This window comes from Oryzias latipes, chromosome 2 (genome assembly GCF_053564925.1).
Source record: "Oryzias latipes strain Hd-rR chromosome 2, Olatipes_Hd-rR_3.1".
Taxonomy (NCBI): domain Eukaryota; kingdom Metazoa; phylum Chordata; class Actinopteri; order Beloniformes; family Adrianichthyidae; genus Oryzias; species Oryzias latipes.
Window position 1 is genome coordinate 27,005,404 of NC_136238.1, and position 24,838 is coordinate 27,030,241.

A 24,838-nucleotide genomic window follows, 5' to 3' on the forward strand; every position below is an offset into this window, starting at 1 on the left:
TCACTTACCGGGCAGTTACCTTGTTTGAGACTCAGTAACCGCCGGGTGGCTTCTTCCTGCTTTTGAGGTTGGTCGAAGACGAGGCAGAATTCTCCCAGGAAACGTTCAAAAGGGAGATGCGTGATAGGATGGGCGGCCAGGAATGCTTGAGACCATTGAAGAGCGTTACTGCAAAGAGAGTTTACGATTAATGAAATTCGACTGTGATCAGCTTGATAATACCTGGGGGCTTGTTGGAAAATCAGTTTGCATTGAAGTAGGAACCCTCCGCAGGCTTCAACGTCACCGTAAAAAGGTTCCGGCTGTAGACGGAGATTTTCCGGGAAGAAGGTGGAAACGGAAGTGGCATTGTTGACGGAATCGGGATCTTGAGCAGCGGCTGCGGGATTAGCATGTTGGCTAGTAGATGCACGGAGAAATTGCGTGATGCTGTCGAAGCGACGAAAAATATCCCACTGAGCCGAGGACAGGAGAGTGATGACCTCCGCTTGATGTGTAAGCAGATTTCCTTGTATGGATAAGGCATGTTGGAGCCCTACCGGGTCAGCTGGGTCAGGAGTTTGGCCAGTTCGTTCTGTCATGAGTGGAGCGTGAGTTCAGAATGACCCAAACGCTAGAACCCTGAAAGAGGCTCGGACTCAACGGTAAGTTTAAGGGATTTAATCGAGAACAGAGGTTGACGGGCTTCTTCCTAGGCAAGGAGCAGCGGCTGACTGGAGGGATCTTCAGGCGGATATTCCAGAGGGAGGACTGCGACGTCTGAGGACTGCGACCAGGTGAGTATCCAACAGGTTTCTTTCCTGAAGCAGAGCGAGAGGTACAATGAGCAAAGAATAATGAGACAGGAGTCAAAAACATGAGCTGACCAGACTATGCACCATAGGAGGAACAACGAACTGGCACCGGCTGATGATCCAGGAAGAGCTTATGAAGGCAGGGGAGAATGAGGTAAGTGGATCCAGCTGGTCGCGTCCAAAACAGGAAGAAGGGGGGAGGAGGGAGTAGCTGACAGGCCATGACAAAACCACTCCAAACATTGAGAAGGATAGACCAGAAACGCAAGACAGAAACATGCAGAACAACAGGAACACAGAGGTTCAGGACTTGACTACCTAGAAGAAGAAAACAATATGAACGGATGACCGTGGGGACATAGCAAAGGTCAGGTGGCACAACAGCAACAAAATCTTATTTATACAACCAAAGATTGAATAAACCATGCACTGCACAAATGCAAGGGATTTCATAGTGGGCAGACAGGCTTGCATCAATGAACCAGTGATCCACAGTAGAAAATAAATCCAGATGGGTGGAGGACCATACGTCTTACTTAGATAAAGCAGAAACCCAGATTCGAAAACAAGCCGCGACCACAGAGTTGCAAAAGACCGGGGATAAAGGAAGAAAATAGACCACAGAGAAATCAACAAGAAGATGCAAAACGAAGGGGAGCCCATTTGATTACACAAAGTCCAGCACAGGGCTACTGACAAAGGTAGTCGAAAACATGAGGACTGTTACAACAGCCGAAAGGTAAACTTATAAACAACACTTTGACCGGCACTGAACGTCAAGAAGATGCCACTGGGAGGGATGGAGAGGCAGAACAGTGAGAACATCAGCTACGTCAGCCTTCCGCAGCCATGCATTGCGTCCGGTGGATTTAATCATTGAGATGACATGATCAGCCGAAGTGCAAAAACCAAAACCGGAAGGATCACGAGGACTTAGGCTGCTGATGCGGGGGGAAGACATCATGACGCTGAAAATGAGAAGGAGAACAGCGAACATGGAGAACTGGCGATGAACGCAACGCTTGCAGTGAAGGAAGAGAAGGAATAGAATGGACCTGGAATTACATAGGATGCTGAACAGATGAGTTGATTGACTGAACCGCGCTAGAGAGGAGTAACCAGTTAAAACGCTCTGCTCGAGTTATCTGCCCGAAATGCTCCCAAGGTCACTCACTTGTGACCAAAATGCCTGTATAACCTGATATTCCCAGAAAATCTGATAGTGATTTGCCCCAGGTGACTCTCAGAGTCTCAAACACAAGTCCCCACTTCCCAGATGCCTTTTTTTGGGTGGGTGTAATAAAAAACTGCACCACGATTCATACATAGTCATAATTGAAGTATTCTTTATAACTGTGCCCTTAATGTCTTTCCAACCTGATGAATAATTTAGTGAAAGCAGACAGATCACATGTTTAATAAGAAAGTAATAATCATGAAGGCATGGTAGCCCAATACCTCCCTTTTCTTTCATTATTTGCATTAGTTGCTGCCTATTTCTGTTTAAGTAATTATTGCAGACATTCCATAAATTTTTTTCACTTCTGATATATCACTGTATTTGTCTGCTATATGATATATTTACCTGGAATTGCTGATCTGAACAACCATTGATTTATGAAGGAAAGAATTTTAAATGATCAGGGGTGCCCAGAGTTTTTCGTATGAAGGGCGGGTCCCTTAGGAGCGTGGTTAACATTGCCGACCCTAGAATTTTGGATGGGGCAGAGGCTCGAGGGCAATGACCAAGACTTGCACCTCAGGGACATGGACTACTCCCCCGGTTCAGATGTAATATAATCCCTGGTTCATGGTCCTACCAGAGGACTCAGGGATCCCTCTCCCTGCGTGGAGAAAGGTCTGCCCAGCCCAGGAAGCCAGCACCCAAGGGACACAGCCACCATTGCAGAGGGCCTGGTTCCCCCCACCAGGAATGGGGTAAGGGACAGAATATCAGAGGCCCCACTTTCCTTGTGTTGGGTATGTGTTGTTTGCTTGTGTGTGTGGTCGGCCATGGTGCAGCGGTAGGGTGGTCGACCCATGATTGTAATATTGCAGGTTTGATTCCCGCCTTGCACGCCCATGAGTCGATTGTCCTTGGGCAAGACACTGAACCCCACCTTACCTCTGGTGGTAGCAGGCGCCTGTGTTTGGCAGTGGAGCCGCCACGTGTGTGTGACTGGGTGACTGGGTCTGTGACTGTAAAGCGCTTTGGGCCTTGTAGGTAGAAAAGCGCTATATAAGTATAAGTATACACCATTTACCATTTCAAATTTTTGCTGTACCAGTGACAATGAAAAATAAAGTATCATCTGTATATCTAAATATAAAAACAAAATCTAAATGTGAACAATAAATATTTCATTTTAACATTGATGTCCAGTTTCTTTTTTATTTCTAAACTGTTTGCTCAGCTGTTGGACAGAACAAGTTAAAAAAATAAAAATAAAGTCCAATTTCTGACTCCCAGACTCTGGTTCCCATGGAAACTGATCCACACATAGGAACACCCTCAGAAGGAGTCTAGATAACCATTGGAGAGAACAAAAGACTGAGAGATTCAGACATCTGGACCACTGATCTCTGACAGAAGTGTTGCTGTGGTGCAGCGTGCTGACACTAAACTCATTCTCTTTAGATTCTGCATTTAATCCTTTATCAAATATTGTTAATCCTATAACCTCTTTACTCTTAACTTTGTTGATCTTAATCTTTTCCTGAATAAACAATCAATACACAATGATTTTAATTTCAATATTTGGAAAATATGCTAATATTTCACACCCGTCATTGGCCCAGAGCTCATTGGTTTGAAGAATCATCAGAAACCTTTTGTTGTGAAAAATAGGTTTTACATGAACTTGGAAATAAATAAATAAAAAACATAAAACTTCAACTTAAACCTGGTAGACTCTGGTCCTTGAAAATACTGTCTGACATTAAACCGATATGCAGCTACAGATCTCTGTAGGTTTACTCAATTCTTTCATTTTTTCACCAAAACTCTCCTTCTTTCTCAGATTTTCCTCTCTAGTCTGGACTCGCACTTGTGTCTGTGTGTGTGTGTGCAGGTGCATGCTCACGTGCTCTGCTATGTCTGATTTGAACTTTGACCTCGGTCAGCTTTCAGGCAGGTTTGATCAGGATGACTAGTCTGTCATTAGTTTGAGTTCTTGTTTGTTTTCTGACTCTTTCAACTCATAAATCTGTCAAATGTTTCAACAGCTGAACCTTTTGGTACCATGGAAACCTCTTTGTTCTACAGAAAATCTAAGCAGTTGATTTTTTTCCACTGCAGACTCTTCAAAGAATCAAAGATGTTCAATTTGTGGAAAATCCAGAAATCTTTGAATCCAAACCTTTCAGCTTCAGTGAAGAACTACAAATGTAGAAATGAAGCAACCAGCAGCTTCAATGTTCTGACCTCAGAGTCTGCAGTCTGCAGTTTGAACTCGCCAGTCCAGAACACAGAACCGTCACGAATGAATCAACCAGATCATTGTTGAACAGGTCCAGTTCTGTCAGTTGGGACAGGTTGGACTTCAGAGCTGAGGCCACAATTTCACAGTCAGTCTCTGACAGTCCACAATATCCAGTAAGTCTGTGAAGAGAAAGAAAGACAGAAACAAGTGATCTATGATGATTTCAGGCTGTGATGAATTTCCAGTTGGACATTTCTCTCTTCATCAGAGCTTCATCTTCATCATGAAACAGTCCTCCTCATCAGTCTCTCTCAGACCTTCATCTTTCTTTCATCTGCAGCTGGAGGAGGGAAGGTGGAGCTCCATGGAGCTTCATGCTGCCCTCAGTCTGTCAGTGATCTGAGGTCTGAACCCCAAAGTTACCAGTAGAACATCTGGATCACAAAGACTGACCATGAGGATGATGATGATGGTTGAATGTTGACAGTTTTTAAATGTTGGTTACAATCCAGTTTTCTGAGTGTTTTCTGTTTCCATTTCCAAAATGATATTTTCATGTATTTATCTCTGAAGCTGTAAACAACAACAGTTCATCTTCCTGTTCTGTTGCAGAACTTTGAATCCATTTTCCTCCTCAGGTCCACGTCTCCTGTCATGAACAGAACCACAGCAGCACCAACCTTCAGGCAGAACTTTCCAGAAGGTCTTGTTGGTCAAAAGAGGCTAAAGCAGGGGTCTCAAACTTAATTTACCTGGGGGCCACTAAAGGCAGGGTCTAGCTGAGGGAGGGCCGCAACTTCAACGCACACACGCAACTTGTGAGTCTCTGAGAGCCAATACATTTGTATGGAACATGTACTATACTATTAACTATACTCTATTTGTAACTGTTTTCCGTACAAAATATACTTATAAAACTCTCATTCAAATAAAATTTGTAAATAAAAAAATCAATAAGTAAATAAATCAGTAATACATTTCTGTTTATTCAGTCTTCTATATCTGCTGTTTTCTGATTTAAACATCCTCTCCAATTCTACAGTTCTGTAACCTCCATCAATGGTTCTTCTGAAAACGGCTTCTTTTGTCTTCTTCTTACTGCTGGACACTTCGCAGCACTTCCTCCAATACAGTTAAGGACCCTCAGTTTGATTGAATATGATTGTCAGTAAATCTGGACTGGATTTGGACTGTACTTACTTAAAATTGAAGGTGGAGAAGTCAGAGAGGATGTGCTCCCAATTTTGAGACTGTGTTGATTTTTTTTTAATTTACTTTTTAAACCACAAATCAGTAAAGAAGAAACAAAATTCATTAACCATTTTTGGATTTTTCTTTCTCATGACTTTTTCCACATTTAAACCCTGGTCACAAGTTATGGTAGAGCAGCCGGTCAGCCACGCCTATATTTTCACAGTTGCGTTCAAACTGTTGTTCGTAAAAGAACAGGGGCTGTTCACTGGAGATCAGTACAATCGATACAGATGCCTGAGATCAAAGAAAGGCTCCAAAACGGATGGAAATTCATGTTGGCGACACCAAATAGATGCAGCCAAGATGCACAATAAGCATGTTTGAGATCAACCAGGTGGACGAAACGCTGCACAGATCACCTGGGGGGTATTCCAGGAAGCATGTTTAAACTAGCCTGACTTTAACCCTGAACTCCGGCTGAAATCCGCCTGAACTTGTTTACTCTAGGTATGTCGGTTCCAAAAGACCGGATATGAGTTAGCGTAATTACGCTCGACTTAGTAACCCTGGGTTAATGCTCGTGCACAGGAGGTACATAAAGACATTCTCAATAGATCGCCGATGTCATGACAGCAGTTGCCCTGCCCCCCCAGCTGCTGCTCGTCACCTCTGATTCACTCCACCTGTTCACCTGAGTATATATTGCTGCCATGCAGCTCCACTTACTGCTGGAATGTCAAGTCTTCTGCCTGATTCCCAGCTTACTCATGCTTTGTGGTTTCAGTCTGTCTGCAAGCCTGCTTTTTGCTCCACGCTCTCAGATTGCCTGCCTGCCTGCCCGCCCCAAGCTTTCAACAATCAACCTACCTGTCTGCGACCTCCAGTTTCTCACTGCCAAGTCCTCTCTCAAGATACCAAGCAGTAAGACATTCCTCATCTACAAAACTCTGTGTTCACGGACTTCCTCATTCCTAGACCGGCTCTGGACTCTGCTCCGTTCCCCTCCTCCTCTCATTCCTCATCACCCACAAGTCTGCCACAGCGCCCTCTGGTGTCAAGTTTCAGCCATCATCCTGCCTGCTCTGGTCCTCAAATAAACTCTGAAGTTCTTACTCCTGGGTCTGTCATATTTTGTTGGTCCTCAAGACCTGGTCCTGACAGCCGAATTCCGGAGTCTCCATGGAAACGTGTGGAGAAAAAAAGAAATCGCTATACTTCAGTGCACGGAGTCTGAGATTAATGACGGCGTATGAAGATTATACGTCCATCAAAAAAGTAACACGGCTGCATCATCGGCAAAAGAGAGTTTCTGCTTGTAGTAGAAGAACAGACAAAGTAAATGCACGAATTTCTGATCTTGTTTCCATTTTCATGTGACGCATATATATATATATATATATATATATATATATATATATAAAACCTATCCAATTTTGCCAGCTTAAATGAATTACTTCTATTGGTAACAAGTTAAATTTATTCAACCTAATTTCTTACGTCTATAAAACTCAATAGTTGTTAATACAACTCAAATTCACTTATTTATTTAACTAAATGTCATATTACTCCAATTCAAGTAATCATTTTTCCATCGTAATGAACTTACCGGTACTCTCATATGTCTAAGTTTGAGCCGGCAGATCCTCATTTTTATAAAAATAAAAGGAACAAAAGAGTAAGTGTTAAGTGCATTCATTCATTAAGGAATCTTCTGACATTGACAATATGCCGCTTCATTGTAAGGGTGCTATATAAACTCATCATCTTCTCCCTCCCTCTCCCTCATGGTGCAGAGACTTGGCAAAGTAGGACAAAATAACTCGGCAAAACACAGTAAAACAGCTAAACAACTAAACACATTTGGTCAAAAACCCACACTTAAACCCAAATTCGTCCAGACAGGCAAAGGGAATTATCGGCGGTGCCGATCTAACAGCAGCACCAAAGTTACACCTACTTAATTGAATTAATTTGAATGAAAGCAAAATAACTGTCTGAAAACTACTTGTTATTTTTAAACTGACTAAACAAAAAAATTATTTATCTTAACTGAAGCAAATAATTAAGTTAGATCAAAGTAAAAAGTTTTTCTTTCCAACATCCATATGTGGTCTTATCACCCTCTCATGGTGGAAAAAGTATTATCTGAGCTTCTTCATCCACTAAATCATCTTCAAATGGACACGCCATGCTGCTTCACCTCTCTGTAAACAAACTAACCTTCAACTAAACCTGCTCCAGACCAGGTTATGTTCAGAGCATGAGTTGCCATGGCAACTTGACCTACCCTGAAACATACCTCCATTTCTGGAACCGAAAGCTGAGGTTATCAACTTCCTTAGCCTCAAACTTACTGTGGGAGCTAGCATAACCTGCTTTCTGGAATACCCCCCAGGCGTGTGACGTATGTTTTTGTTTTTGCTCCAACATGTCAACCTGTCAATCATCACAAAAATATCACCAGAAAGGGGCGGGAGCAAGGCACCAACCTGAATGAACGCAGCTGGAAATTTAGCACTGCGCTGACTGCAACCCGCCCAATGACTACAAAAAATTGCATTTTGGGTAATGTGTCCGGTGGTTTTTGTATTTAGTGATCAATTATGTCTCACACCTACATGCGTGACAGCAAATGGGGCTTTAACATTAAACACGTGTGAGCAACAACATGTAGTCTTAGACACATTTTTTTTTTTTTTTTAAACTTGTCCTGTCCAACAGCTGGGCAGACAGACGAGAGCTGAGGGCCTCTTGTGTTGGACATATTTTGCTTTAACAAGAGGGGTTATTAATCTTCTGACAAACCAAAGGTATGTCTGAATAAACCCCTTTTGTAATTGAGGCCAAACTTTATTAATTTCAATCATGTCTGAAAATCTTTGGTGTTGGACCGGACGGAAAAGGAAAGAGGGGAAGAAGAGAGAGGGACGCTAGAGAGAGGGGGGGGTAGGGGGTGATAATAGGAGGGGAAGGGGGATAAGACCATGAAGCAGCATAAAGCAACAAGTTTACTGGTTGTTAATCATTATGGTAAGGTTCAAATGCAGTACAAAAAGGGCGGGGCCTGTCCACACACACACTCAAATGTTATAAACACACCTGCTAGCTGCAAAAATGTCCACCTGTCGACATGTACACAAAACAGATAGTGTTCACACGCATACTTATGCCTGATAACCAACTAGTGTGAAATATTTCAGTCATTCAGTCATGCAAGCTATTAGTGCAAAGGTGAGCAAACACCAGTGCTCAGGTGAGGTTTTATGTTCTTCTAAAATGGATGGTGGAACGTGAAAAGAAGGAGGGAGAGTGCCCAGCCATCCCCACCCCAAGACCCCCACCGCAGCAGCAGCGGCAGCCGGAATCCCCCCAACGCTACACGGGAACCGGCAGGGAACAACCGCCGCCCGGGCGACCAAGCCCGCCACCCAGGCCAGGGCCAGCAGGGCCGCCGCAAGGCCCCCAGAGCCAGAGGCCAGGGAAGCACGGAGGGAAAGAGAGCGCCGCCCCAGCCCAACCAGGAGAGCAGCCCCCCCGCCGCGCCGGGAGAACCCAACGCAGAGCCCCACCGGAGAAGGATGCCCACAGCCCCAAACGAGCACCCCACCACCACCCAGGAGTTCCGGGCATCCCCCCGCCCCAACCCCAGGTACGAGCCAGGACCCCCCAAGGGAGACCCGCTCCGCACTCCAGGCAACCATCCGCCCGGCCCACGGTTGGTCCAGGGAGGAGCGAGGCAGGGGGCCCGCCGCCCCCGCCCAGGAGGGGGGAACCCCGGGGAAAAAAAGAGGGCCCACAAGGGGTGTTATAAATATGGCCCGACTAGGCTCGGCCACAGTTGGAAATTTGGCGGGGCCCAGCACTCAGGAGCAAGGACCAGAACCCACCCCCCAGGGACCAGACACCCCCGGCTCAGATGTAATGTCAACTCCCCCACCGCGTGGAGAGAGCACCGCCGGGCCCAGGAAGCCGGCACCCCGGGGACACGGCCGCCGTTGCAAAGGGGGGCCCGCACCCCCCACCAGGGAAGAGGCAGGGGACAGATGGACCCAGGTCCCACCTTCCTTGCAAATTGTGTGTGCGTGTATGTGTGTTTGAGATGGTGTGTGTGTGCATGTGTGTGCGTTTATGTTGGGATGTATATATTGAGGGGGGAGGGGTGTGTACTAAGGGGGGTGCAGTTAAAATTGGCGGGTAGGGCACTAAGGGGACATCTCCTGATTACTCACAGTGACGTCCCCTCACCATCCCCACCAAGGGGCCCTAAATGTCTAAGGTGCGGTAAAAATTGGCGGGTAGGGTGCTAGGAGGACATCCGCTGCTTGCTGGCAGTGATGTCCAAGCACCCCCCCTACCAAGGGCCCTACATGTCTAAGGTGCAAATAAAACCGAAAGAAGGGGGGCCCACTCCATACGGCAACCATAGGAGGGGGGCCACTGCCTAGTAAACCCCCCCCCAAGGCTCATCGCAGGCTAAGCCCCCCACCCCCTCACCCTATTATGAGGTTATATGAGGAAGGGGGTAAGTTGGGGACAGCTGATAAACTGTCCCCCGGTGGTCAAACAGCTGTCCCCCGCCCCCCCCCAGCAAGGGGGCCAGGCCCACCCAGCCCAGGGGCCCCACCCCTGGAGGCGCCGACACCCCAGGCCCAGCACCCCCCCCCCACACAGAGAGAGAGGAGCCAGAAAGCGCCGGCCCCCCCCCCCCCCGGAGCAAGCCCAGGCCCCCACCCCCAAACGCCGGCCCTAGAAGAGCTCTGGTCAGGCCTCGACGGGACCGAGGCAGCCAACCGGCCGGGGAAACCGCCGATGGCCTCAGCGGAGACCCCGACCCGTCAACCCCCCCTGCCCCGTACCAATAGTGGACCCCCCCCCTCCCCCAGAATGCCCCCCCACAGGTCAGGGCCGACAAGACCCCCCACCCCACCCCCCCCCAGACCCCGCAGCCGAAGCGGAGGACACCCAGAGCGACCGGGGGCCCCAAGAGGGTTGTCCCGTCCCGCCCCAGAGCCAGGGAATGGCCGATTCCAGCCCCAGGCGTAGATGGGAAGCCCATCCAGTGCCGCTGGGCCCCCCCCCCGAGCAGCGCCCCCCGCCGACCCCCCCCAGCACAGGCAAAGGGACCACCCCCCCAAGCCAGGCCAGACCACCACCCCACCCCCCCACCACGCACCCCCACACCCAAGCCCAAAGGACCACGCAGCGCCCCAGCCCGCCACACCCAGGCGCCGGACCCGATCCCCCGACCAACGGAGCCCCCAACAACCCCCGCCAGGCACCGGAGGCCCCGACCCCCACCCCGGCCCACGGCAGAAGGGCAAGGAGCAGCGACGACCAGGCCCCCCCCCACCCCCTAAGTCACGGAGTTAGCTATGGGAGACCAGAGAGACCGAATTCTTTCGAAGTTACTTGAACTTTGGGCTGACATTTTTTCCAAGCTGATATGATCAAGCAGCAGATTTCTGTGTTGACTTATATTTATATTTTTTTTTGCTTTTCCAATTTATTAAAATAGTTTTTTTAGCAATGCAAAGAGTTATGAAAATGATAGATGCTAATCCTCCTTCTACATCGATGGCACTCATGTCACCAAGCACACAAATTGACGGTGAAGCTGTGATTGAAACCTTAAGCCAGACTGATAGATCGGCACATACCTGCCGCCAGAGAGCCTGGACAGGCGTGCAGAACCATAGTGCATGCATGTAATTGTCGGGTAGATTACTGTCACAGTGCTGACAAATGTCTGAGTTACTGAGACCCATCTTGAACATCCTCTGTCCAGTGTAGTAAATTCTGTGAAGAGTTTTGAAATGGATTAGCTGCAGATTTGGACTTTTTGTCATTTTAAAGGTGTTTAGACAAAGTTCTGACCAAAAACTTTCATCTGTGCTGATGCTTAAATCCGCATCCCATTTTGTTGTCGGAAGTGAAATATTGTTATCTAAATTGCATAAAAGTTTGTATATTTTGGAGAGAGTTTTATTCATTGAGAAATTGATCAGAGTGGTAACTACATCTGGTAGCTTTAAATCGTTGTCTCTGTATTTAAACTTTTTAGTAATAATTGATTTAAGTTGCTGATATTCCAAGAAGTTATATATTCCATGTTTGTCTTGAAGTTCCTGGGGAGTTATGAATCTTCTATCAATAATTATGTGCTCTAGTTGTTTTATGCCCCCTGCTTGCCAAGCTGGGAAGTGGATAATTTTTTTGTTTATGAGGATGTCTGGGTTGTTCCAGATGGGTGTCATTTTGCACGGTTGAATTGATGATTTTGATATTTTGAGAAATTCCCACCAGGCTGTTAAAGTGGCATTTATATTAATACTTTTGAAACAATCCTGTTTTTTAACTATTTGGCTAATAAATGGAAGATCTGACAGGTTGATCTTTCCACATAACGCCTGTTCCAAGTCTAACCATGAGTTAGTTTCTGGATTATTTTTTAACCATTTTAAGATATATTGTAATCTATTTGCAAGAAAGTATTTGTGGAAGTTTGGTAATTCTAATCCTCCACAGCTTTTTGCAGATTTTAAAGTTTTTAGACTAATTCTTGCAGGTTTATTGTTCCATAGAAAGCTTGATATGGATGAGTCTAATGTTTTGAACCATTTTAATGGCGGTTGTGTGGGAATCATTGAGAAGAGATAATTAACTTTGGGTAAGATTTTCATTTTTACTGTGGCTACCTTGCCCATAAGGGACAAAGGCAGGTTGGTCCAGCGTGTTAGATCGTCCTGTATGTTTTTCAGTAATGGGGTGTAGTTTAGCTGCACCAGTTCTGATATTTTGGGGGAAAAATAAATACCTAGATATTTGATATTTCCTGTTTTAACTGGTATTGTGAGTCCTTGCTCCGCATTACTGTTCAGTGGTAATAAAACAGATTTATTCCAATTAATGGAATAGTCTGATATAGAAGAGAATTCATTAATGATTGTTGCCGTTTCATTTACAGAATGTATATTACTTAAAAACAGTAATATGTCATCTGCATAGAGACTAATTTTATGATGGCTGTGTTTGGTTTTAATTCCTTTAATACTCTCATTCTGTCTTATTGCTGCAGCTAGAGGCTCGATAAATATTGCAAAAAGAGAGGGGGAGAGTGGGCAACCCTGTCTAGTTCCTCTTCCAAGAAAAAACCTGTTGGAAGTCTGTTTATTAGTTCTAACTGATGCATTGGGGTTGTGATATAATATTTTGATCCAATTGATGAATGATTCTCCAAACCCAAACTTATGGAGGGCAGCAATGAGGAACTTCCAGTTTACTCTATCAAAGGCTTTTTCAGCATCCAGTGATAGTATAGTCATTTCCTGGTTTTTGATGGTGGCAAAGTCTATTATGTTAACGAGTCTGCGGACATTATCATCCGAGTGTCTGCCTTTGATGAATCCAGTTTGATCAAAGTCAATTATGTGAGGAGTGACTTTTTCTATTCTCTGTGCTAGTGCTTTGCAGATAATTTTTACATCTGCATTAATTAAAGAAATGGGGCGATAGCTTGAAGGACTCGTGGGGTCTTTCTCTGGTTTTAGAAGAAGGATAATGTTGGCAGAGTTCATGTTAGGTGGTAGAGATTGGCTTTCATTGATAAATTTTACCGTTTTATAAAACGTTGGTGCCAGTTGTTCCCAGAATTCCTTATAAAACTCTGCAGGAAAGCCGTCAGGCCCTGGTGCTTTACCATTAGGCATAAGTGACAGAGCTTCATGAAGCTGAGACAGCGAGAGCGGAGAGTCTAAATTTGTGATTTGATCTTCGTTTAACTTGGGCAGGTTTATATTGTTGAGAAATGAGTTGATGCTTTGTTCTGATGGATTGATCTGTCGAGTGTATAAGTTTTGATAAAAGTCTTTAAACGCATTATTAATTTTTACAGGGTCATGGGTGACATTCCCTGTTTGGTCCATAATAGAAGTGATTGTTGATTTTTCTTTATTAATTTTAAGCTGATTAGCTAGAAATTTGCCAGATTTATTTGAGTTTTCGTATCTTTCCAGTCGAAGCCTTTGTATCTGGAATTGTGTTTGTTTATTGATGATGTCATTTAACTGTAGCTTTAAATTTTTCATGTCGCCCAGTATGTATTCCTGTGCAGAAGCAGCATAAGCAGTCTCCAGAGTTTTTATTTTATTTTCTAATTCTAATAAATCTGCTTTCTCTTTGCGTTTTTTATGCGTTGAATAAGAGATGATTTTCTCTCTCATGACTGCTTTTGCTGCTTCCCAAAGAATACTTGGTGATATTTCAGAAGTATTGTTGAATTCTAAGAAGTTTGCCCACTCTTTTTTAAAGAATTCAATAAATTCCTGGTCTTTTAACAGAGATGTATTAAACCTCCAGGTTGAACCCGAGGGTCTGGGTACTTCCCTTGAAATAGTAACAGAAACTGGTGCATGGTCACTGATAATAATTGGATGAATGTTGGAACTTTTAATTTCTTTCAAAAGGGAGTTACTGACTAATAAATAATCTAAACGAGAGTGTGAATGATGAACTGGAGAAAAAAAGGTGAACCCCTTAGTGCTTGGATGACATGAGCGCCACGCGTCGCAGAGACCCAAATCATTCATGTACTGCTTTAGAATACTTGCAGACTGCCATGTACGCTGATTTGCTGCTGTGCTGAGTCTGTCAAGTTCAGGGTCCAAAACCAGGTTGACGTCTCCTCCTATTATGATTGTGGAGTCAGAGTGAGCTGAGAGTGAGGTGAAGAATCTGTGAAAGAAGGAAGAGTCGTCAACATTAGGGCCATAGATACTGGCGATGCAAAAGTCCTTATTCTGAATGGATATATTAATGATTACAAATCTGCCTTCTGGGTCAGTAACTGTATCCTTATGAGTAAATGTAACATTTTTATTAATCAAAACTGCAACTCCTCTTTGTTTGGAGTTGAAACTGGCAGAATACATAACTGGATACTGGGAACAGCACAGGAGATGACCAGCTGATAAAGATAAATGGGTCTCCTGCAGCAGAGCTATATCTGCTTTAAGATCATTCAGGTGATTTAACACTTTCAATCTCTTTGGCCTTAGACACATTTTAAATATGTGGGGACCACGCAACGATAGACGTGTTTAAGATGAACCAGCGCCCCGTCTGGATCGTTAGCGAGACCAGGCCGGGGGGGGGGGGGGGGGGGGGGTGAGTTGAAGGTGAAGCTGCAGCAAGACTGAAGGCGAACAGGAAGTAGTCCTTAACATTCAATTGTTTTAGTATGCCTCTCCCCCTAAGTATGATCTGTGTTATCATATCTTTTATTTTAATTTTAATATTTTTTAATGTATGTAGCATTTTTTCAATCAATAGTTACTTTAAATTATTTTATTCTCTTCAGCTGGCCCATCTCCTGGGGGAGCGGTACGCTGCAGTGACAGCCGCGCGTACCGCGCGTACCCGGTTACAACTGTAACCGAGCCTAACTGTAACCATAACCTTTACCCTCCTCCGGGTCTGTGCGGCCCAGAGAAAGGTTCAGCACGGACTGCATGTATTTAGAACATTACGAGTGAATAAATACGTTCTAAAAAGGAAAGTAAGAAAGTCTTAAATGTGGTTCGGGGAGGGGGGTGTCAGGTGTCCTGCCTTAAATGTTCTCCTGCTTTCAGGCCCGGTCAGTGTCACGCCCCCAAGAGTCATATACCCCACTGTAATTGGTTGGTTCGTCAGCTCCGCGCTCAACACTGAAAAAGTGTCATTCATACAAACTGGCAGGCTGCATTAACATTAAACTTTCATATTAAGGCGGGGTGGCAAAAAGGCCGTGGGCCGCGAGTTTTAAACCCCTGGGCTAAAGTGACTGTTTCTATTCTCAAAGAGCTTTTCTAAATCTGTACTTGATGCTTTCTTGAAGCTGTTTATGTTGTCATGGAAACAGCACATTCTGGTGACGGGGACTGTTACCAGCTGACTGACACTAAAGTGCTTCTTCTCTGCTCCTCTGAACTCTGTGGAATGATGACTCAGCCTTGTTGTTCTTTTACTATCAAACTCTGCAGACAGCAGAGTTCTTTTTCAAGAACAACATCTGCATCTTCTCCTGTCTGATCCTGAAGATGAGCTTCTTTCAGCTATGAGAGACCTGTTTCGATGACAACGTCTCCTTCAGGACCAGCTGGAGCATGGCTGTGAACATGAGTGCAGTCACTGACTAACATGCAGCTCTCTGTGCTGACAGATCCATGAACAACTGTCTGCATCCACAGCTGCTGCTGATACCTGCTCCTCTCCTTGTCCCTACAGCTGCATGCGGTGGAAGTATGATGGTCTGTCTCTGGTGGGGACCTTCAGAAACAGCCACAGCTTCAGTCTGTGTGTTTCTGAACTCCAGTCCACCATCTTGAAGGCTTTTTCTGCTTCTCTGCGTAAACACACCTGCCTGACCTACCTGACTCGTCATCCGACCTCTGTAGAACTCCATGATGAGCTAAGTCAGGTGTGTTTCAGCAGGTAAGATGGAAACCATGCAGGTTGGTGGTTTGGGGACTGGAGTTCAGAAAGCCTGTTCTAAAGCAGAGCTGCAGGAGTTTCAGCCTTTCAGAGTGGATGAAAGAACCTCCTTCAGGTTCCTCTCTGTCATTTCTGCCTCACAGCTTCTTTGACTCGTTCATTCCCTTTAGAACATGCGGCTCAACATACAGGCTTTGATAATGTGATCAGAGGGAGATCTCTGTTTGTTGACATCACTCTGACCTTTAACTGTCATCATGCTCCTCACAGTTCACACAAACACATCAAACAATGAGGCTGTTGATGTTCCACGGACAGAAGAAGCTGAATCCAGACTGCTGATGGCTAGCTAGCTTTGTTTAGGAACATCATGGTTGTCATGGTTCCAGAGCCACACTATGACAAAACAGCAAAAGTTGTTTCAAAGTCACCTGCTGAATCCATGTAGGTGAATCAAAGTACGTCTGGACTTTCTTCACTGGATTCTAGAACCTGCGTATGGAGGAACAAGAACCTGTGCAGGTTTACAAGTTAGCTGTGATGCTAGGCTTCACTCTGCAGTCCAGACTGCTGTTTTAGTCTGATCAATGAGGGCTTTCACAAGAAAACTTTACCAACAACAGAAACTACATTTTCAGATTCCAAAGGCCTGGTTAGATCCAGAAGATTTTCTGTTGAACTTGTACTAACACTCTCGGATTTTTCTAGAAACATCAGAGAAATAAGAATCCAGAAAAACAGAAGACGACTAAAACATGAATCCTTTCAATGGAACAGGATAAATAGATCAATACAAGCTCACGAAAAATCAGATTTCAGACAGATTTCCCTGATTTTCTATCTGCACTGCTGTGTGTTGGACTCAGATCTTCAGCAGAGATTGTATGTATGCAGATGATGGTTGACTGAAATAAAGGAACCAAAAGGATCAGAAAAAAGAATCAGTTTCTGCTTCAGTTTCTTCTTTTAGTGATCAAACTGTTTCATTCACAGATCAATGATTTCTCTAGAAAGAAGATGATGAACAGAAGAAAGAGCATTTTAAAAATGTGCTTCTAGAATGACTGACATTGTGGAAATGAAGACATCCTTTCATTCTGGACCGTCTGCTTTGGGTTCAAACCTTTCAGAAGGTTCTGGATTGGATTTCATTTGGACAAATATGATCCTTCTTTGATCTTTAGCTAAAAGATCATATGAGTGTTGAGAACAAACTGATTTTCTTCTTTCATGTTTTTATTTTGAATCATTTTCAAAGCTTTCATTCTTTGTAAATCAATCTGAACACTGATCTGATTTATCATCACAATCACTTCTGGACTCACCTGAACTTTCTGCAGTTCCTCACAGCTGGGATCAGTCTCCGTTTACCCTCATCTGATGTCTTGTACTGGTTCAGGTCCAGGTCATCCAGAACCTCCTCTGACATCTGTAGAGTGTAGGCCAGAGCTGAGCAGTGGATCTCTGAGAGTTCCTTGTCTGATTTGTTCTCTGACTTCAGGAACTCTTGGATCTCCTGATGAACTGAGAGGTCCTTCATCTCCATCAGACAGTGATAGATGTTGATGCTTCTGTCAGGAGAAACTCCTCCACTTTTGATCTTCTTCAGGTTGTTGATGGCTCTCTGGATGGTTTCTGGATTCTTCTTTCTCTGACCCAGCAGGCCTCCTAAGAGTCTCTGGTTGGACTCCACAGAGAGACCATGAAGGAAGCGAACCAGCAGGTCCAGGTGTCCAGTTTGATTCTGCAGGGATTTCTTCATGACTCTCTTCAGAAACTCATCCAGGGATGGGTTCTCATTGTTGTCCTCCAGTAAGTCCTCAATGACCTTTAACTTCCTGTTGGAGTAACAGTGGAACACGTAGACTGCAGCCAGAAACTCCTGAACGCTCAGATGAACAAAGCTGTAGACTGGTTTCTGGAAGATCTCACACTCTCTTCTGAAGATCTCAGTACAAACTCCAGAGTACACTGAGGCCTCTGTGACATCCAGACCACACTGCTGCAGGTCTTCTTGGTAGAACATGATGTTTCCTTTCTCCAGATGTTCAAATGCCAGCCTCCCCAGCTTCAGAAGAACTTCCCTGTCAGTCTCTGTCAGCGCTTGTGGACTTGTCTGATGTTCCTGCTGGTACTTGTTCTTCTTCCTCTTTGTCTGGACCATCAGGAAGTGGGAGTACATGTCAGTCAGGGTGGTGGGCAGCTCTCCTCTCTGCTCTGTGGTCAGCAGGTTCTCCAGAACCACAGCAGTGATCCAGCAGAAGACTGGAACTTCACACATGATGTAGAGGGACATGGAACCCTTGATGTGGGAGATGATTCTGCTGGACAGCTCTTCATCTGGGAACCTCCTCCTGAAGTACACCTCCTTCTGAGCATCATTGAAGCCTCGGACTTCTGTCAGTCTGTCCACACATGAAGGAGGGATCTGATTGGCTGCTGCAGGTCTGGAAGTGATCCAGACCAGAGCTGAAGGCAGCAGATGTCCCTGGATGAGGTTAGTGAGCAGCACGTTGACTGAGGACTTGTGTGTGACATCAGACACCAGCGGACTGTTGTTGAAGTCCAGAGAAAGTCTGCTTTCATCCAGACCATCAAAGATGAACAGAAGTTTGCAGACAGACAGCTGTTCTGCTGGGATCTTCTGGAGTGTTGGATGGAACAGCTGGATCAGAGTGAGAAGACTGTGCTGCTCATCTCTGATCAAGTTCATCTCCCTGAAGGACAGAGGAACCACAGCACTGATGTCTTGGTTCTCCAAGCCCTCGGCCCAGTCCAGAGTGAACTTCTGCACTGAGAAGCTTTTTCCAGCTCCAGCAACTCCGCTGGTCAGAACCACTCTGATGGATCTGTGTTGGTCAGGGAGGACTTTGAAGATGTCTGGGTTCTTGATTGCAGTGTCATGGAGCTGGTTGGTCTTGGTGGTGGTCTCCAGCTGCATCACCTCATGTTGGGTGTGAGCCTCTGGTCTCAGTCCCTCTGTGATGTAGAGCTCAGTGTAGACCCTGTTGAGGAGCGTTTCTCTTCCTGCTTCTTCAGTTCCTTCAGCCACATTTTCACTTCTGCTCCTCAGACTGATCTGATGTTCTCCAAACATCTCCTGCAGACCAACATCTGCTGACAGAGCAGAGAAGAAAGCTCCTTCATGAGTGTTCCACATGTTTCCAGAAGAATCCATCAGCAGATGATCAGGCTCTGACTCACCAGCTCTGGGTCTTTCTGCAGACTGGGGTCCGCTCCTCTTCTTCTCTCTGTGGACACTAAGGAGAAACGTTAGTGAACAACAATCAAAGCAGTCAGTGGGAAGTTCCAGACTAACTCTGATCATGGAGCAGATCCTCTCTGATCTTCAGACTCAGATATTGGGATCCAGACTGTGCTGAATGTGAGCAAATGTGTTTCCAGGTGAAACCAGAGCAGATCTAGTCCATCTGAAGGTCTAAATGATGTGTTAGCTGTGTTTGGAGCTCATGTCTGGACTGAGCTCAGAGAAAAGTTCAGCTGTTTGCTTCATCCTCACACACTGAGCTTTGTGTCCTCCAGAGTTGTCCAACTCTTTTCTTTCCTCTCAGACCTAAAGCGCTCACAGCAGATGGTTGACCTTCCTGGATGGATCAGCTGATGTTCTTGATGAGAACATTGTTGTTCCTGCTGAGAGCTGAACTCTGCTTTGTTCACTAGAAACTGCTTCTTACTGTGAGTCTGAAGGTTCTGGTTCAGTTCTGAACTCTGGAGGATGATCTTTGGACCGGTCACTCTTCATGGATCCACAGCTGGAGGCTGCAGACTGGACTCTCTGTGGGACCTGTTGACCTCTGCAAACACCAAACCATCAGAGTGTTGGAGGATCTGCTTCTTCATGAACAGCTGATGGACTTTGACATGAACACAGACTGAGCTGTTTAGTCTGGAATAACATGACATGTTTGGATCAACAGTTTCCAGCTTTCAGCATTTTCTGTCAGTCAATCCAGACTTTTTTCTAGAAAAGCTGATTCCAATTCTCCATGTAGAAATGGAGAAATTCTGAGAGCAGAAAGTCCAACTAGAACAATGTGATGTTTGGAAAGCATGAAAATCTGAATCCTAGGAGTCTGCAGTGATTCTTCTCATTAGACTGGAGCTGCTGTCAGTCAGAGTCAGCAGTCAACATGTTTTCTTCTCCAACATCTCTGATGTCTCTCAGAGACTCTCAGAAGACTCAACTGAAAAGATCTCATCACACACATGATGCTCCAAGTGAGTCTGATCAGAGAGATCCAGAACTGAACCAGACCTCAAGTCCTTCATCTGAAAACTGTTGATCATCTGAACTAGAATCCAGCCTCCAAAAACTCTGACAAACACTCACTGTTCCACTAATGAATGGAAGTCTTTGAGGTTTATAGGTAAATCCTTTGACATGTCACTCCTGTTGGACCCCCAGCTGGATCCAGATCCAGGTCCAGGTTGGTTCCTGTGGAGAATGAAGGTTGCTGGTGTGAGTCCTGAGCTCTGACATGGAGAAGATCATGGACAGTTGGAGATGTTCATCTCACCTCTGAGCTTTGCTCTGGTTGTCATGGTTACCACCTCTGCTTTTAGAGGGAGGGGCTTTCTCCTGTGGTTCCTCCCACTGATCCATGCTGCTGGATTCACTGGATCCACATCAGCTCACACACACCTTCCACCTTCACCAGGGGGGTATTCCAGAAAGCAGGTTATGCTAGCTCCCACGGTAAGTTTGAGGCTAAGGAAGTTGATAACCTCAGCTTTTGGTTCCAGAAATTGAGGTATGTTTCAGGGTATGTCAAGTTGCCATAGCAACTCATGCTCTGAACATAACCTGGTCTGGAGCAGGTTTAGTTGAAGGTTAGTTTGTTTACAGAGAGGTGAAGCAGCATGGCGTGTCCATTTGAAGATGATTTAGTGGATGAAGAAGCTCAGATAATACTTTTTCCACAGTGAGAGGCTGATAAGACCACATATGGATGCTGGAAAGAGAAACTTTTTACTTTGATCTAACTTAATTATTTGCTTCAGTTAAGATAAATAATTTTTTTGTTTAGTCAGTTTAAAAATAACATGTAGTTATCAGACAATTATTTTACTTTCATTCAAATTAATTCAATTAAGTAGGTGTAACTTTGGTGCTGCTGTTAGAACGGCACCGCAAAGGATTCTGGGATATCATTCCCTTTACCTGTCTGGACGGATTTGGGTTCAAGTGTGTGTTTTTGACAAAATGTGTTTAGTTGTGTAGCTGTTTTACTGTGTTTTGCTGAGTTATTTTGTCCTACTAAGCTTAACCCTCTGCACCATGGATGAGAGGGAGGGAGAGGATGATGAGCCCCCTACTTTTAACTTCAATAATGACAATATTGGAAAATTCCCAAATGAATGCATGCACACTTAAGTTGTTCTTTTTACTGTTATAACAAAGAGTATATCTGCCTGCTCAAATGTAGACATATGACAACTATAATTAATTAGGATGAAAAAAAGATTAATTGAATTGGAGTAATATGACATTTAGTTAGATAAATATGTAAATTTGAGTTGTATAAACAATTATTGAGTTTTGTAGAGGTAAGAAATTAGGTTAAATATATTTAACTCAATTACTTGTTACCAATGAAAATAATTAGTTTAAGTTGGAAAATTGGATAAGTTATATTTATCTGCGTCACAAGCCGTGTTACTTTTTTGATGGACATATAATCTTCATACACCGTCATTAAAATGTCCAACTCCGTCTCACTAAAATGTTGCCCTCTCTTTTTTTCTCTCCACGCGTTTCCATGGTGACTCCGGAAATGGGAGATCTATTGAGAATGTCTTTATGTACTTGACATGCACGTGCATTAACCCAGGGTTACCAAGTCGAGCGTAATTACGCCAACTCATATCTGGTCTTCTGGAACCGACATACCTAGAGTAAACAAGTTCAGGCGGATTTCAGCCAGAGTTCAGGCTTAAAGTCAGGGTAGTTTAAACATGCTTCCTGGAATACCCCCCAGGTAATGCAGGAAGTAAAACATCTGCCCTTTATGAGATCATTAATAAACAATAGATAATTTTTTATGAAAGGAAGTTTTCTGAGGATTTATACTGTTGGTATTGCACAAAATAAAAAAAGACAAATATTTTGGAGCAATCTCAGTGATGATTTAGTTTTGAATGTTTTATAAAACCTAAAAATGATGTTCACAATTAACAGTTTTTTTTTTTTTATCAAATCCGTCTGATCTATTTTACAAAGACACACACAGAACATCACACACCAAGCAGAAATGAACTTATGGCTAAAAATGACCCCAGGGGTCCAGCTCTGACTAAAAGCTCCAACAGAGACTTTCTCATGAACTTTGACCTTCACACAGGTTTGGATGGAAGACAACAGGAAGGCTTGGGAGTCAGTGTTAGGGTTATGTAATTATAATTTGCTTTTACGCTATTATCCACATAATATGATTGTCTCAGTTCTATCTTTCAGTAAGAAATCAATGACCTGAAAAATTCTGATTATACATGAATATGATGTTCCTGAACTGCCTGATTGAATGACCTTCTTTTATGTTATCAACCCCCTGCCACCAATAAAACCAGACTGGATACACTGAGAAGGCAGAACTCCTCTGTGACAGTTAGCGCTGTCACAGACCGATTCTCCTTCTGCAGAAGACTAGCAAAAGTTCTCATCTCCTGTGTGGTTCTTCTCTTTATTAAGGAAAAAGTCAGAACCCTAACAGTCAGAACTGAAAGCTTTGAACTCCTGAGCTTCATGATGGTTTGTGTTTCTGACAGAAACTCTTTTTTTCTGTCTGGTTCTGGAAAGTTCTGACAGGAAGCAGCAGTCAGCTGATCTGAACCACTTTGATGAGTCAGCATTTTCACTTCTGTAAACATCAACAGTTCATTCTGTGAATCATCAATAAAAACATAATTTGTTTCCATTTTCTTCATCAATCAGTGAAATAGAAACTGATCAATAAGTGAGAATTGATCCTCAGTTGTTGATCAGTAATGAGATCAAATCTTTAAGCAGCAGGGTGATGAGAGTTTGCAGAGAAAGAACATTCAGAGACAAACAGTCAAGTTAGTGATGACAAAGTTCAACAAACAAAGAAACAAACAAAGTTGATTTCCTGAAAGATCTGAAGATTCGTCTCTTCTCACCGTGTGAAGCAGCTGCAGCTCAGATCAGAGAGTCTGCTTCTTCCTCTTCTGCTTTGCTTTAAGAGCAGATAACTTCCTCATGTTGTGTTGAATCTGTGTGTGTTCCATATTTGGCCAATCAGCTTCAGCCTTTCTCCTGAATGCTTCTGCAAGATTTGATCACATGACCTCTGACCTGGTGGTTTCTCTTCCTCACACTCCTCAGACTGAGCTGCTGTTTCTGAGGAACAGAAGCAGTAAGGTTAGAACAGGAGCTTCATCTGTGATGTAGAGGAGAGTCCTCACAGAGGACATCACAGAGCAGCATTTCAGTGACAGAAAACACTGTTTGCTTTCCTTCAGCTGCAGATGCTGTTTCCCACAGGGTTACTGTTGGAACCTGCAGCTCCTCCTGCTGTGGAACAGACTCCTCCTCAGTGGGCGTGGCCTAACAGATTCCTGTCAGCATGCATTCTGCTGGCTAAAACATAGAGGGAGCCGCTCATTTTGCAGCCCTGCTTCTCTCCTCTCTCCCCCTCAAAGCTCTCCGTTAGTGCCGCCAACCTTCACGCATTCGCTGGATTGAACGTGCACACGTCTGCATGGAGGCCTTGAATTGCAAACACAGATCATCTCTGCAGAGAGAATCAAAGAACTTTTTTTATTTTGCTCATGGAGGATCCAGATGTGCAGAAGAAACAGGAGACGCTGATCCAGATGTTTGTTTGTCTTCTGTTAGGAACAGGGAGAGTCTTGTTTATCCATTCATGAGTGTTTCTAATTAAATGACATAGCATTTGAGTATCTTATATAAGTCATAGATTAATAACAAACTTAGGATAATCATAAATTGATTGGTAAAAATAAATACACCCACAAACACGTGTAAATAATACAGTTCTAATGACTATTAATCATGATAGACATATTAGCAATAAATAAATACGGTCCATGACGCATCTACACCCTTAAAAATATTAAGTTTGTCCAAAGTAAATGAAATGACAGATGAAGTGGAAGAAGTAAACGTATTTAATCTCATGCCCATCATGCTCTATTAAACTTTTTATAATCTTTAGAATTATCCGTTTCATCAATTCGGATCAGTTATTTATAGTTTACCATCACTAGTACAATTCATAAAAACAAATAACAATCACATAAAGATTAAGTACATATAAGTTACATAAGAAGACATAACATTTCTCCAGAAATCATTCTATCATCACAGATTAAGTGTCAAAATTATCTGCATATTATCATTAAACTAAATTATCACATTATTCCAGAAATGATCATTTCAAATCACATGACAGGTACCGTATTTTCACGACCATAGGGCGCACTGGATTATATATAGGGCGCAGTTTCAGTTATGGGTGATTTTTCTGTGTTTAACACACACAAAAAGAGCACCGGGTTAAAAGGTGCCGGCATGTTAAAACACACCAGTTAAACATGCATGCTACTGTGTGTTTTTATAAAAGACAGCGGGAGCAAAACTGAGTTGGTTGTGATTTACTTTTCATTTTTTCAGGCATCAATCAGCATCCAAAAATCCATCATAGTCTTCTTCTGTATCTAAAATGAATAGCTGGTCTAAATTTTTATTAAACACTCCAGGTTCCATTTTGTCATTGTCAGAGTCTGTCTCATTGCCATGCGGCTCCTCGTGAATGAAACCAGCTCTTGGGAAAGCTTGAAGAACAGTGCAAGCAGACACGTTAGCCCAAGCATCTACAATCCATTCACAAAGTGTGGCGTAACTCTCCCCCCGCTGCCTCCCAGTCTTAGTAAAATTGTGTCTGCCATTCGTCAGTGTGA

At 44.0% G+C, this 24,838-nt stretch overlaps 2 protein-coding genes across 3 annotated transcripts in view; both read right to left on the reverse strand.

Annotated features, from left to right (window-relative positions):
- LOC144987124 (uncharacterized) overlaps window positions 1–24,838 on the reverse strand; it is a 319,301-nt gene that overhangs the window by 230,134 nt on the left and 64,329 nt on the right. The window lies entirely within an intron of this gene.
- On the reverse strand, window positions 17,128–19,686 carry LOC144987248 (NLR family CARD domain-containing protein 3-like). 2 transcript variants are annotated; one of them, XM_078936427.1, is made up of 3 exons: window positions 19,573–19,686; window positions 19,082–19,137; window positions 17,128–18,991 (listed from the first exon to the last, which is right to left on the reverse strand). In XM_078936427.1, the coding sequence occupies exons 1-3, from the start codon at window positions 19,638–19,640 to the stop codon at window positions 17,199–17,201; spliced, it is 1,917 nt and encodes a 638-aa protein (XP_078792553.1). In that variant the 5' UTR covers window positions 19,641–19,686; the 3' UTR covers window positions 17,128–17,198. The 2 variants fall into 2 exon arrangements, with proteins under 2 accessions (XP_078792553.1, XP_078792545.1); XM_078936419.1 differs by having other exon boundaries at window positions 17,128–18,994.